The sequence below is a fragment of the Theobroma umbraticum genome, unplaced genomic scaffold (assembly GCF_002168275.2).
Source record: "Theobroma umbraticum cultivar Fairchild unplaced genomic scaffold, ASM216827v3 scaffold_130.0, whole genome shotgun sequence".
In the NCBI taxonomy this organism is placed as follows: Eukaryota; Viridiplantae; Streptophyta; class Magnoliopsida; order Malvales; family Malvaceae; genus Theobroma; species Theobroma umbraticum.
In genome coordinates, this window is record NW_018397264.1 from 197,368 (window position 1) to 212,139 (window position 14,772).

The window sequence follows — 14,772 nt, forward strand, 5'->3', positions numbered from 1 at the left end:
AGCACCATCTAAAATGTTCACAACTGGAGAGACAGATTTCCATGCTGAACATCCAATGAGAACTGTTTGTAACTACCTTTGTATGTTTTGAGTGCTAAGCTTCTTGTGATGGCTGCAGGCCAATTGCATCTTCCAATTTACTTCTTCGTCCAGAAATGGACTTTCAATACTGGAACCTTGCTGCGAAAGTTTATCCTTTCCCGAGGAGTTAATCTGATCAAGCCGCGTCTTCAGAAATGGCAAATCAAATATGAACTGAGAACCCTGTCGGTTAGGTTGGCTTGCTTTTAACTCTTGGTCTGCTTCAACAGAACCACGGACTTCAACTTCATCTTGTGCAATTATGTCTTGGCCAACACTGGAAGAATGGGAGCCCAACTGAAGCTCAGAGCACTGATCCTGATGTAACCTGTCACAACCAAAAAGGCCAAAAACATCCATTGCATTACTGAAGTGAGCATCCCCTTTGAAGGCAACTGAACTTTTCTTTTCGTCACTGCTTGACACCGCTACCACTGAAGCACTAGGGATAAGCATTTTGTCCAAGGCATAAGCCTTCGCTCCTGCACCAGCATAAGATGAATCCACTTTAAAATGGGCAGTTCCTAAGATATTTGGACCCCTATGAAGATGGTCAAACAAATTTTCAGATGCTGCAGTAAAAGCAGAATCCAGAATAGGCAGTCCCCTCTGGGTGGAATGAAATTCATTAGGATTTTGACATTCAGGTTCCTGAAACCAGTGTTTTGAACCTGGAGTCCAACAATTAGAAGCGCCAACCGAGCATCCAATCAACTTCTGCTTGGCAATCATTTGGGCTGTTGGTCCTAAATCTTTAACAAAGAACATTAAACTATCTCTGTAACCAATATCCTGCTGATTCACCTACAAAAAAAGGGAAAAAAAGTGGTCAACTCTCATCCAAAAGCAAAAATTCTGTAGCCCCTCCTGTCATCAATGCACTTGCAGTTGGAAACATCCTTTTGGGTGGTGCCTCACTGCTTTGTATGGTGGTCAAAAGCTATGGTTGCCCCAGAAGTAAAAAACAGATTAAAAAACATAAGAATTATGTGATGCTCCACCGAGAATAAAAGAGAATAAAGGAAGGAATCATGCACCAGCAAGGGACCTTTACACCATGTATCTTTTGTAAAAGGAACAGCTGCTCCTTGATGAAAGTTAAGAAATGCTCCTAAGCACAAAGGTATAAGAAAAGAAGATATAATTTTGACTATCCAGAACCATGTCAAAAACAAAACTGAGCATTCAGGTGATCTAATAACTGGCTACAGTTTTTTTGTTAGAATTTTAGATCAAGATATATGACACAAACGCTCTGCAATAACCGCACTTGGTATTCAACATGACTTGATTTTACAAGCAGAACAATGACACATACATCACCTGTCAGTGAGTTGTTTAACATATGTCAATGCGGAGAAACAAAAAAAAAGAGGAAGAAGAAAAGAAGCAAGACTAACTTACAGCAATTAGTGGTTTTGAATCACTATAAATTGTGGAAACAATTGAATCATTGTCAGTGTGGAGAGACGTCCAGGGTCTATACGTACAACGTCTATCTACTTCAGCAAAATTATTTCCCCTACCATTTAAATCACCTGTTAGAGAAACAGTAATTAAAATCAGTCAGAAATGTTTTAAATTTATGTGTTCAACCAAATAAATTTCAGTCAACCATGCAAGGTATAAGCAAATCTAAGTGACAAATGTTTTTATGAAATTTTCAAAAGGTCAAAGCCATAAGGGTAAGAAATATGTAGTGGAACCTCCAGGAAAACAAACGAGAACTTGGCCATCCCAGAAATTTTGAAAATGACCTCCTGCAACTGTCCAAGAAAATTCAATTCAGAATGGTAAGCCCAAAACTTATTTCTTACCAGAGTGCACTTCATGATCTCTTGCATTGCAATCAGTAGTAGCACCAGCAAGTCCACAAATTCCTCTAACACCTTTCCTGAGGTTTGAAGAATTAGGAAGAAAAGATGGCATAGGTTTTGATGATACATTGGCCTTGATATTGCGTCTTAAATTTGTTGCAAGCTTAGAACTTGAGCTATATGATGGAGCCCTAGTGTCACTCATGATCCTTCTACTAGTTCTTCGTCTTGTCTCTGAAAATTCCAACTCAAAATTCTCTGGGTCAGTCTTAAGAGCATGAAAGACCTTTTTTGCTAGTTCATCAATGGCTCGAGCCTGTAAAACCAGAATTTTGCCTTCATTTGGTGGTAAGAATAATCTTAGATATTGTGGAAGAGGACTCTTAGATGATACTGGTACCTGTCTGAAGTATATAGTTGCTGAGGAATTAAAATGCATTGCATTTTTGGAAATTAAATATACATCATGCTGCACAATAGTCCAAACGTGATCAGTGACAACCAATAAAATGTTCCATATTCAATTTAGATAAGCATATGATAACATGTCCAACAGTCAAAGAGCTTAATTCACACTTATCACAATTGAATTTGAACAAAAAATGCTGGATGCTCCATTAGCTGTCTCAAATGAGACAATGGAAAAAATATACATTTTGCCTAGAGAAACACAGAGACCTTCAGAACAAAGAAACAAGAACTAATTCCTGAGAAAACAGCACACCTCAAATTGTTGAAGACTCATATACATCCCTTCGTGAAGTTTAGCTCTCATTGTGCCAAAATCCATAGGCTCTTTAATGATATCATAATAATCCTCAACCTTGTCATGGTTGCAAAATCCATCAGCATGGTTCATGAAAAGAGAAAAGATCTTTGACAAGATTAAATGCTGAATCCAACTACTAATTGCATACCTCTTCATGGTCAACGGGTTCAGCAAATATTTCATAGGTGTCTCTCCTAATATCAGAAAGATAAGGTTTAAAGATCAATATATCATTCATGCAAGATTATTCTAAACTTAGCATTCTCTTGCATGGTAAGTCTACTACTGTTTCTGACAATATTTGACAATGCTAACTCTTGATCTGTACACAACCCATCACACTAGAATTGCTGATGCCTGGAAGACATGCATTTAGAAGACCCACCTCTGTAATATGTCGAGAATGAGCTCTAGTATACGTTTCTCTGGCATCCATCTGGTAGATGGCACACTTGATGGTTGATCTGGTACGAAAATATCTATGTCAGGATGAACAATATATCTGCATTTAATTAAGATCTTAAAATAATGGGACATTTGAAGAAATTTAATATAGAAAATAAGGATACCAGGCAAGGCCGCTTTATCATCAAATTTTGGGCTATTGCCACCCTGGGCAGTTGGTTGATCTGATAAGAAACAACTAATTAATCATGTTAAAAGAAAAAGAGAGTTCACAATTAAATTCCTAGAAAATCACAAGGCTCACCACAACTAATTGGATGATCTTCATCATGGCTTTGTAGGTCGCTGCCCTGCATGTCACTTGGCTTGGAGGTTGAAATTATTATTTATGCAACATATAGAGATTAGAGACCTTTTAACTTAGATTAATACTATATAATTAGTAAAGCCACCAGCCAAAATATCAGAATCAAGCCATATTCCTTTTGACAATCACGAACAACTAACAAATTAGCTCCTCTATACAGAACTGAACTTTTGATCATTATGCTTGTTGAAATGCTATGCATGCTTTTCGAGTTTTGATGTGAATTATTATCTTAAGGAATGTAACCTGTAATCAAATAATCCCAACACCAAGATTTTGGGGAATCCAGGCATCTCGGAAGGATTTGACGATTCACTTTTCACTTTTGAGTGCAAAACAGAAACGAGGGTGTGTGTGTATATATATATATATATTTATATAAATATAAATCAAGAAATGGAATTAAGATCAAAGAAGCCGCAATAGCTGCTAAAGGAGGCAGATTGCCTTTATGTCAGTACCAAAAATCTAACACCAAAGGACCTAAGGAGTGACCAACGGCCGCATGACCTAAACGAAGTGGCTGCACATTACCTTTCTGAAATGGGCATGGCAAAGAAAAGGAGAAATAAGAGAAACGAGGTGGTAAAACCAATCCCATGAAAGAAAGGTGAGTGAAGAAGGGGTTGACAAGTGCAAAGGAGGGTCCCCTTTGCCCTAGTGGGTTGGCTCGTACTTGTTTTGTCCTTACTGCTTAATTACCTAAATGACGACAAATCAACTGTAATTAACAAACGCTTTGTCATATTTCAGGAAGCCTTATGGTGTCACTCGTTGCCCAACTACCCATCAAATCCCTCCCAAACATTCATAGTACTTAGTACTTGCACACACAAGTAAAAGGAAAAAAAAATATAATTTTGATCGTTTGATTTGAAGGAGTAAGACTGGTTTAAAGACACAAAGAAAAAGGAAAATGGTGAAGAAATAAATAACATTAACACCTGCTGAGCAAAGGGTGAAAGGGAAGTAGCAGCCACATCGTCAAGTGGTCTGAGTTTTCTCTTTTTCCTGGCCCTAGTCCGGGAGGCTGGTCCTTGTTCCTGAGGGCGAGATTGTTGCACTTGTAAACCCGTTGCCTGTGGAGGTGGAGCCAAAGCAGTACAACCCACGCGCCTCGATTGCTGGGCCTCGCAAGGATGCGATGCAGGTATTCGCGGGCTCCTCCTCTGCCCTTCTTTCCACTTGGACATTCGTACTTTTCTGCTGCACCCATAAACAAATAAATAAATATATACACACACAGAGACATACATTCAGCAGAGCAAGAAAAGAGCAGAAGAAAAGAGCAGACACATTGCTCAAATGCTACCATTTAATCACTGCTATGGAGAAAGCACATGACAAACCCACCTGGCCATTCCAAACACAGAGACAATGGCAAGGGAATGGGAGAAAAGGAAGTTGAACTCAAGAGGGGATTTGTGATCACATTATATTAAAGAGGTTACAGCTAAGGGATTGGTATTGTTTTTCTGTTTATGAGAGATGCGGTGAATTTTCCAGACAGGGAAAAAGGATTAAAACCCCCAAACAGTAGTCCTCATTTGCTTCCTCACATCCTGTTTTGCTTCAAGTGGTAGCCACTAACAACTGTTTTACTTTCTTCTTAATCCCCAAGCGAGAGCTGAATCGGTTCAGAACGAAGATAGGAAATCATGGGAAATGGGTGTGAATACAGCTTCGAAGAATGTCTGTTCCATGACCATCAACTCTATGAGGGCCTGAGGTTTTGAGGAGTAAAAACACAGGACATGTTTCGAGCTCTTCTATGCAGCATTGAACCCACGGATCAATGTGACGCGTTGTGAAGAGCGTGGATTTAACGCTTGTTAAATCACATCCTTAATCAGTTAATCCTCATTACATTCTACAGCTCAAAAAGTCAATTATTAATTCTCATACCCTTTTTGAGTTATAACACAAAATCTTTTCATTAATTTTTTTGTCTACATTTTCTCTCTTTGGAAGTGACTTTCTATGAACGAGGGTGGTATTATTTTATTAAAAATATTTTTTAATAATATTCATTTTAAAATTTTATTTTTTTTATTTAATTTAAAAATGATAAACAAAATTTAAAATTTTATTTTTAAAAAATACAGTAAAAAAAGAAAGCAAGAAAGTGGAGACACCTCTAGCTGAGAGGGTTTTGATCAAAAGGCCCAACAAGGAGGCGTAGGATAGGAGATAAAGCGAGAAAAAAGGGAGGGCGGAAGGGTTCAACTGTGCGAAGGTCCCCGCATGCACACTGAGTCCTGCCGTGGATGACTGGATGTGGAACTCAACCATGCCTGATTGACTCATTCGTCCTTTCTCTCTCTCTCTCTCTCTCTCATCTTAGTCTTCTCTTTCCCACATTGGTTTCTCAGTCTTTCCCTAATCCGAAACCAACATTTTCTAATAACAATATCGACCCACCTTCGCAGGGATCCTTCTTTCCCCGATCCCTAATTCAATTGTTCATTTCCACCCCTATGTCCTAACCTAACCATCTTTCTTCTTTCATTGCATCTACAGATCGGAGATTTCTCATCAGGTAATCGTTGATGTCTAGAAGCTTTTCATTTGCGCTTGGTTTTCTAATTTTCGGCTTTCTGTCATCGTTAATTGTGTTTCCTGTATGAATCTATCCACGTTCTTATTGTTCAATTCGAGATTCCTTTCCGCAGAAGAGAGGATATCAGTATATTGAATGTTGATTCCTCTGTTGCTACCATGATGGCAACTTTTGTTTTCTATTGCCGAGCAAGTATCTCTTACTAGTAATTCTTATAATTCCCCTGGAAACACCCCAAAAATGTACCCAAAAAAAAAATGTACCCATTTTGTGATAAGCATATGTAGCATTAGTAGCAATGAAGCATTAGTAGCAATGAAGCATCCAATCGTATGTCAAAGAATAATGCTTTGACTGTCTCTGCATGCTCGTCTTCTTTCTCTTGCTTACATCTATGACTTAACCCCGTCATCATTCTTACCACTTTCTCTCACTAAGCTCCCATGTTATTCCTAACATTTTATTTTATTACTGTTGTCTGGGTTTCTCTTTTCCCTTCCTTTTGAGCCACATTTCCAATTTTGCCTGTTGTTAGTTGCATAGAAGAGGATTGATTGCATTCGTTTGGTGATTTTTCCTCATCTATCTCATTTGCAATGGTTTTCAGTTGTCCTTCGCTTGTTGGATTCTTCTCTTTGCACGGATGGATGCAGACTCAGAAAGAATTTCTCAAGATGTGCCTTTGACTGGTTCTCCTGGCCACATGGAGGGTGGTTTGTTCGTTGATCACTCTGGCCAGCCAGCTTTGTGTACTCTATGTAGAAGAAGTCTTGCACCTGATTATGAGGCAACAGACGACCTTGAAACTGTCGGTCTATGTGGGGACTGCAAGTTTTTGTTGCTTGAGGATCTTGCTAACCCCCCTCAAGACTCTCATCGAAGACAACCAGCTCGAAGAAGAAGGAATAGGCAAAGCAGTTCTGAATCAATTGAAAATCTTTTCTCACAACATTTTTCACATATGATTAATCTGGTGAGGCAGAACCAATCCCCTGTCTCTGGGCTTGAGGATCAAATTATGGATGGTGGTTCCACTGCAAGGTTATTACAGCGTAGTAGTTCCCGTACAACTCCTAGTGGTTCTAGAAGATGGCAACGTGTTGTCTCTGATACTGAAAGTGATGGTTTTGATAACCTGGATTCTATTTATGGAGAGAGTGAATCAAATGTTAGTTTTAGTCAGTACAGGGTCTTTCGGGGTGAGAGTGATGCAATATCTTTTAGTACTTATGGAGGGGACTCGGATGCTTCTGTGGATGGTCACAGTTTCCTGGATACGGAAGTATTTGTTCAAGCTGACAATAGGAGTGATATTGACACTGACACTGATATTGATCCAATGCATGCTGGTCTGAACCAATGGAACTGGGATGAACCAGAAGAAGATGAAGGGGGTGATGATGATGAATGGGAAGAAGCTGATGCTGAGGAAGATGTGGTTGAGTTTGCTATATCTAGAGCTGGACTTCGAGATTTGTTTATTTCAAGTCCAAGTGAAACCAATCTGCCTGTTTTTAATTTCCGTCGCTCCAGGGCTGGCTTTGAACAACTGCTTGACCATCTGACTGATGGCTCAAGGAGAGGAGCACCTCCTGCATCTGCATCTTTTGTGAATAATCTGCCTTGTGTTATTGTCAGTGATGAACATGAGAAGCATGATGGTTTGGCATGTGCAATCTGCAAGGATGTTTTGCCCGTTGGCACTGAAGTAAACCAGCTTCCTTGCTTTCATGTCTATCACCCTTCTTGCATCTTGCCATGGCTGAATGCACGGAATTCATGCCCCCTTTGCCGCTATGAGCTTCCCACCGATGACAAAGATTATGAAGAGGGGAAGCAGCACATCAACCAGAGTGTGGAGATACATCAAATCCAGCAGCAAGATGCAAGTGAGGACAGTTCCTATGATGACTCTGATGAAGCTGAAGCAGACGAAGCTTGTGAACGTGGTCCATGTCGATTACAGGAGGTGCCACATGTGGATCCTGCCATCAGTAGCTCTGCCAGGGAGGGTGGTCGGGATTGGCTTTTTCGAGCTGCTGCTCCTTTAGTTGGTATCCTTGGTGTTGTATTTGTGTTATGGTTGGGCAAACCTCTAATTGGAAGAAGAGGATCAACAAGCCAGAGCAATCTACCTTCAGGGTGCCAGCATCAAATTCAGGTTCCAGATACATCATCACTAAACTTAAGGGGGAGCAGGAGCAGGAGATGGTGGTCTCTTTTCTGAGAAGTTTCAGAAATCTGGTGGGCAATCACTTTTTCTTCCAGATTCAAATGTAGTCTTCACTTGTGAATGGTTGTGAATGCAAATCTTGCCATTCGCATCTTTTATTAAATATATTATTTTTTGGGTTTGTTGTGTATCTTCTAATCACTACTTCTGGCCTCTGGAATTGAATTGGATATGGTTATAGTTTCTTCTAGTGTACAGTGCTTGTCCACGATTTCTTTCAATTCAACTGGATTTATCAGTGTTGCAAAACCGAATTGCCTTTTATCGATTACTTCTGAGCTGTTATTTTGGGTACGAATGTTTATGTTTTGCATTTGAGTGGAGGGTGTTATTAGGCGAATATTAGGGGACAGTGTGCAGGAGATGCAGTCTGTCAAGGATTCTCTCCTAAGAATATGTCTACCATCTCTCATTTTTCCTGCTTTGTGTGTCTAACATTACCAGCAGATGTGGGGTATTACGAGCGATTTCAAAGGTCTAATCAGGGTATGGAGAATCCTAACATGGAATTGGGAGACGTAAGAAGCAAAACAAACTTGGGAGTAAAAGGGTCGAAACAACAGCAGCCTGGCCTGGGTACGCAAAATGAGATGACTTAAAAGCACATAAAATGATGGAATTCCAATTTCAAATTTCTACACTTCGTGAAATTTCATCAGCTACCACAGCCTCTGGAAGCCTAGGGATTCACAAAGATTACTCTTAAATAGCTTAATATTATAACATACTGAATTCAAGTCCATCCCCATTTAAGATGGTAACAGGGTATGAACATATAACAAGCCGCTGATATTAACAAACAAATGATACCGAGTGGAAAAATTGAGAAACACCTCGCCACAGCTCCTGTAAGCACAGGCATGCTTCTTTGCGACTTGGCAGGGCTGGCATAAGCGGTTGCAATTGCCTTCCAAAGAATTTGAGGATTCCAACTACTCTACATAGGCTATTAACACTGACCAGCTTGGAAATAAATACGGAAAGGAACTGCTGGTTCTGCTTCTAAATGCAGTGTGATTGGCTAGGCAAAGTTTAGAAGAGTATGTTCAGATAGAGAATAATCCATCCTGCCATGGAGAAAACTGCAAAAATATGAACCCAGAACAGCACAGCCGCTGCCTCCTTTCCACAACCTCTTAAATTAGCAACAGCACCTGCAAACAGGCAGAGAAGCGAGAAAGTAAAATCAGCACAATTCCCTTTCATATTATGAACCAAAAAAGTCAAAAGATACTATTATAAGTTGGAGTTTTCCAACATTTAAATCAGATAGAATCATTGATTCACCTTATGTTAGGCTAAACAGAAGTAATCCATTGAAATTAGATATATGCTTCTTATTAACCTAATATAATTATGGTTTAGACTGCTCATATGAGGCAATACTATATCTTATATATGCACAGATTTGAATTTCTTCAGTTTCCAAAAACATCTTTAGACTGAGAACTCAGGTTCTACCAGAAAGGACAGATGTTGGCATTGTATGCTGAAGGAGTAGGACAAATCGGAACATCTTATCATTAGCAGGAAGGAAACCAAGCTTATCAGCCAGTGTTACAATTCCAAGTCCTGCAGGAGGCACCAAGCATAAACGCCCAATAATAATAGCAACAAGTGTTCGTAGACCAATTCTTGAACTTCCTGGCCCTGGTCCTGTAGATGAAACAAGGAAGGCCAGAATTCATCAAAATTCTTCCCCTAAACATGGAGTTAGAAGCATGAAACATCAATAAGAAAAATTACAACAAAATTGTTTCCTACGCTTAAAACCATGTGGCAACAATGCGGATGGTATAAGAACAAGACCTAAACGCAAATAGCACTATACAAATTTCTGTGGAGATATACAATGAAACAGTAGCCACAAAGATGTCTAACTTACCATCAACAAGGTTGCCTCCTAATGCTAACAAAATGCATGGAATCATGGCTTCCCTGTAGATCAAACATCATTAAACCATGATGAAATCAAATACCAAGACACAGGCATTAATAGAAAAATAACCAACATACTCTTACCAAGTTCAACTACAAAATAAGAAGCAACTTATTTTCATGAAATTATGCAAAACATACCCAAGAATAATGCAGCTGTCAGTGAAGAAATAAAGTGGAGCATCAGTTGTAAATATTAATCTCTTTAGAACCGGCACTGCACCAAGAACCATGGCTAGGATCTGCAGCAAGTACATTTATAGGCCAAATTTAGGGTAAAAAAAAAAACACTTCCTTAAAGAGAAATATGTTACTGTTCACCCAAATGGATGTGGAACAAACTAAAACACTGAAACATTGAAACTTCAAACACCACGTGTCCCTGAAAGAAATATTTAGGTTATTGGAAGAAGAAAAAAAACTGATAACAATAGTTTCTTGGTCTTTCTCTTCTTGACCTGTTGAAACCTTGTGCTCCATGCTAAAGACAAGAACAGAGACAACACACCCAGACATTCCGACTCCACAACTAAAAAACGGCCAACCAACAACAAAGAGAGCAAACAACAAGCACAGGTGGACTAGGAATATTGACATCCAGCTTGAGTGCTCTTTTGGCTTTTTACCCAGCCACTTGAATTAAGGATGGAAAAATCAGTTCAACAATGTGTTGAAAATTTTTTTTACCATTTCTCATTACAACTTACAAGTATTCAGATTATTATAGTGCATGCATTACCAAATACAAATTCGAGATTTGACAGTGACTTGGAATTTGTTGAAAGGGAAACTAGCAGTTTGCCGCTATGAGCCAGTGACGAGTTCATGAAAGAGAAACCAACAAAATGACGTGAAACTTACTGATGCGATAATAGGGGGTTGAAGGATTTGCTTGATCTTTAACTTCTCATAAACAAAAACTAGAAACTTTTTAATCTGCACCAAAATCCCAAATATTCAATCAGGAAAGGTTCCTTGAAAATAGCAAACAGGCATGTAAAATTTTAGCAAAATAAGAAAATAGTTCACTGGAAGCAAAGCATATAGCTGAAATCAAATAAACATGACCCTCACCTTTCCTTTCCCTGAATTATCTGAATCCGTTACAGCAGCCTCTTGCATCAGCAACGGAACCTGCTCAGGAGAGGCATCCTTCGGAGGGTTCTTAAGGGGGAGATTTACATCCTCAAGGTCAAAGGTACCTTCCGCGGGAGGGGCAAACATATGAAATACATATGTGTATAAAATGATTGCACCAACCTAACATAAATTATAGGTCAAAACTCATTCATACAATGTCCATTACTTAAGATAAAGAAATCAAAGCTACCAAACAAACAGTTGAATTGGTGTTAGAGAAAACCAAAACATATTAAAATTAGTTATATTTTCTTTTTCCTCTTGTCCTTGTTCCTTTGTTCATTTTAAGAGTGGGAAAGGAAAGGAAGGCGGGGGGTAGTCCATGTCTACCAGATTTTGGCCCTTTACAGGCCATCAAGAACTGTCTTAGCTTCTTGTTCCTTTTCTTCCCCACCTCTTTGAACTTAAAATGGTTATTTTCCGAAAAATATAGTTGTAAGGATAGGTGGTCAGAAAACCAAAGCCCAAACAGATTTTTCATCAGCACAAAAACATATAGTTCAGCGCATAAATATACATCTCCATATGTGTGGTGAATCCATCAAAATTGGAGCATAATATACTATGCCTAAAGTTGCCAGATAAGATTAATAGGTTAAAGTAAACATACCCACTGTCCAAATGAAATATATGCAGTTCCCTGAGTGCTACATGTTTCAGTGTCACCAAAAGGATTGGATGTATCTCTACATAAAGCTGCAATCAGAACAAGTGGTACATTCCCAATGTTTCCTGCATCAAGTGTCAAAGAATATATTTTACTTGACATGCTTGATTGTCAACATAGATATAAAGCACAAAGCTAAAGCACTCAGACTCCAATTTCAAACAAATTTATAAAAGAATATCTCCTGCAAAAAATAAAAAATTGCAATGATATATTGGCACCATCAACTGTGAATAAGCACACCAATAACATGTCATGTGGCTGATAATATATTTGCTGCATTAAGATTATGCAGATTTATACTAGCAGTAGCTTACCAATTCCAATTTGTATGATTGAGAACTTGAAGTATGGGTATGGAGGTTTGACTAAGGTTACAATAACAAAACCTATTAGTGAGCCAGAGATGGCGCCTAGAACAACATTCATAGGAATGAACCACCTGTAACACGATCAAATAGAAAAGACGATTAAGATAAACCATTGACTTTTGATGATATAGATGAAAGGCAAGAAAGAAGAAAACTAATTCATACCACTCCAGCATTTTCTGTAGAGTAACAGCTTGTCCAAGTTGAGAAAATATTAAACACGGAAGCAAAAGCGAAAACACTAACTGCAATGTGATTGATGGAATGTTAAGTAAGTATTTGCCAAGTTAAATTGAAAAAATAAATAAAATAGAATCACAAAAATCCCCATATTTTGGAGACAGATTACCAGAAAAATAATTTCCGGAAAAAAGGCAGTTCAAAGAAAGAGGGAATGGATGAAATTACCCCATTTAAAAGCTTCCTGCCGTTTGCAGGTAAGATATTAACATACTTGGAAGCCATTAGAAAGCCCAGGAAACACATGGTGAATACTTTTGCTATTGGCAAAACTGCTATCTTTATGCTTCCTAGTAAAGACTCTCCTCCCGCTGCCGCCGGAGCTTCCATCACCGCCGACAGAAACCGTTCCATCTCTTCTCTTTACCAATACTAACTCCCTCAAACGCTATTCCAAAGCCGACATGCGATCTAATCCAAATCTTAAGAGTGCGAATTCCGGCTTACTACAACAATTCAGTTATCCTCTGTTCGGTCCGCGGATTTCCTTCAAAAAAAAAAAGAGAAAAATAACTGAACCGCATCAATAGAAGTTATCTTTCATTAATTCACAAATTAAAAAGAACTGAGTTTTTCCATGAATGCCTAAGAAGAGATTCCAGCAAATAAAACTTCCGGAATACACACATGTCGATCACAAAACTAACAATATAATTAATTAGAATTTCCGGATAATTCGCATTTTCCAATCAATGAGAGATAATAAAATTAAAATAGATTCTTTTAAACTTTCTGGATATAGAATAGTAATCAAAAGAAGAAGGACAACCTGAAGAAAAGATTGAATAACGTACAGACAGAGAAAAAATATTGAATGCACTAGAAAAGAATAACAATGCTGGCTGGGGGGAAATTGGAAAATCCTGGTAGCCAAACAGTCTCTTTCTGTTTCACCCCGTCTGAATCTCTCTCTCTCTCTTTTCACAGCTTCGGTTAGCTGTCGACTGTTTTGGTTAGTAACTAGCAATTCAATATACCAAAGGGCAGATGGGATCCGTTTCAGTTTTTCTGCGCAGCTTTGGCCACCGCCTTGACGTTGCTGCTGTTGGACTCTATATATACTTATATTGCGTAAGTTACCAAAGCTGCCCCTCCATTTTGTATGCGAATTCACCATTTTACCCCTCACTGCTTCACTACTAATTTCCGTACGAATGGAAATTTCCTCCCCCTCCCTTTTCTCTCTGCCGTCTGTCTGTTTCCTCGGCTCGTACCTTTTAGCGGCTTTTTGAATTATCAATTCATCACCACACATACGCTTCTTCTTTTTAAAAAAAAAATAAAAAATAAAATTATTTTGGCCTTTTCATTTTCTGTGGCTCATCTCCGTACGACTTTTGTTTTTCCTAAATTATTTCTTTTTTTTTTGCATAAGTATTCCCCAACTCATTTAATTCCCCCACTCGATTTTGCAGCACTGTTTTGTCTATTCTTAATTTTAATTCATTTCTTTCATTATTATTATTATTATTATAAAATACTTGTATACCTAACAATATTAAGGAATCCAAGCACCAAAATATTTAGCTCACGCTTTTCGTCAATGTCTTGTTTAATTTTTTATTTTTTAAAAAATTAATAAATAACAAAAGTATCAACTAAAACAGAATCGATGGAGATTTTCATACATGCAAAGAGATTTTGTTTACTAAATAAATGGAGCTTTTTTGCATTCATGGATAATTTTATCTATCGGATTATTTTGTAACGGATATTTGAATTTTTATATTTTTATCTGATTTAATTAAATTATTTTATCAAATGAATTGTAATGAATTCAATTGACTCAATTGAAGGTTAAATGACTTAAATGCCTATTTAAAAAATTGATTTGATTTTTAATATTGCTTATTAAAAATGAAAAAGTTCTCCTTTTATGGGGGTGGGGGGGTCGTTGGGGGCAGTTAATTCCCTCTTATTCTTTTATCCATTTCCTTACTCGTCTTCAACCTCCTTTCCCTCTAATCTATGCTATCTTGACTTGACGTTATCTAAAAATTCAAAAATAAATTCCCTCAATCTTGTGCCTTTAAAAAAAATAAAAATAAAAATTGGAAATCAATTAACATTCTAGTTTTGTTATTTCTCTTATTTTCAGTCAAAAGTTGAATATTAACAGGAGGGAAGCATGTGGCAGATATCACAAGAAATTGGTACGGGCTCCAAACCCGATCGTTCTTACCT

The 14,772-nt window shown here is 38.1% G+C and overlaps 3 protein-coding genes across 4 annotated transcripts; 1 reads left to right on the forward strand and 2 right to left on the reverse strand.

Moving 5' to 3' along the window:
• Window positions 1–17: 17 nt before the first annotated feature.
• On the reverse strand, window positions 18–5,205 carry LOC110421850 (uncharacterized). Its single transcript, XM_021435546.2, is given in 12 exon segments — window positions 18–86; window positions 88–885; window positions 1,486–1,619; window positions 1,899–2,214; window positions 2,299–2,367; window positions 2,623–2,721; window positions 2,816–2,861; window positions 3,053–3,131; window positions 3,237–3,296; window positions 3,377–3,422; window positions 4,384–4,645; window positions 4,793–5,205. Coding segments are annotated over 12 exon segments (1,986 nt in total). The 5' UTR covers window positions 4,801–5,205.
• A 387-nt stretch (window positions 5,206–5,592) lies between these two features.
• LOC110421304 (RING/U-box superfamily protein) lies at window positions 5,593–8,422 on the forward strand. The gene is made up of 2 exons (XM_021434870.2): window positions 5,593–5,978; window positions 6,607–8,422. The coding sequence occupies exon 2, from the start codon at window positions 6,643–6,645 to the stop codon at window positions 8,224–8,226; it is 1,584 nt and encodes a 527-aa protein (XP_021290545.1). The 5' UTR covers window positions 5,593–5,978; window positions 6,607–6,642; the 3' UTR covers window positions 8,227–8,422.
• A 401-nt stretch (window positions 8,423–8,823) lies between these two features.
• On the reverse strand, window positions 8,824–13,636 carry LOC110422201 (Auxin efflux carrier family protein). 2 transcript variants are annotated; one of them, XM_021436020.2, is made up of 11 exons: window positions 13,383–13,636; window positions 12,757–13,075; window positions 12,514–12,593; window positions 12,295–12,419; window positions 11,921–12,042; window positions 11,245–11,430; window positions 11,032–11,106; window positions 10,312–10,412; window positions 10,118–10,170; window positions 9,694–9,888; window positions 8,824–9,386 (listed from the first exon to the last, which is right to left on the reverse strand). In XM_021436020.2, exons 2-11 carry the CDS (start codon window positions 12,940–12,942, stop codon window positions 9,265–9,267), a joined length of 1,245 nt encoding a protein of 414 aa, XP_021291695.1. In that variant the 5' UTR covers window positions 12,943–13,075; window positions 13,383–13,636; the 3' UTR covers window positions 8,824–9,264. The 2 variants fall into 2 exon arrangements, with proteins under 2 accessions (XP_021291695.1, XP_021291694.1); XM_021436019.2 differs by having other exon boundaries at window positions 13,358–13,636.
• Between the last annotated feature and the right edge of the window lie 1,136 nt (window positions 13,637–14,772).

Bases quoted from the DNA above. Each gene is read 5' to 3' on its own strand.
- LOC110421304 (XM_021434870.2), top strand. From the start codon at position 6,643: ATGGATGCAGACTCAGAAAGAATTTCTCAAGATGTGCCTTTGACTGGT.
- LOC110422201 (XM_021436020.2), bottom strand. From the start codon at position 12,942: ATGGAACGGTTTCTGTCGGCGGTGATGGAAGCTCCGGCGGCAGCGGGA. The intron at 10,171-10,311 runs GTATGTTTTGCA...TTTGATCTACAG, and splicing joins GACAGCTGCATTATTCTTGG to GGAAGCCATGATTCCATGCA. The intron at 9,889-10,117 runs GTAAGTTAGACA...TTTCATCTACAG, and splicing joins AGGAGGCAACCTTGTTGATG to GACCAGGGCCAGGAAGTTCA.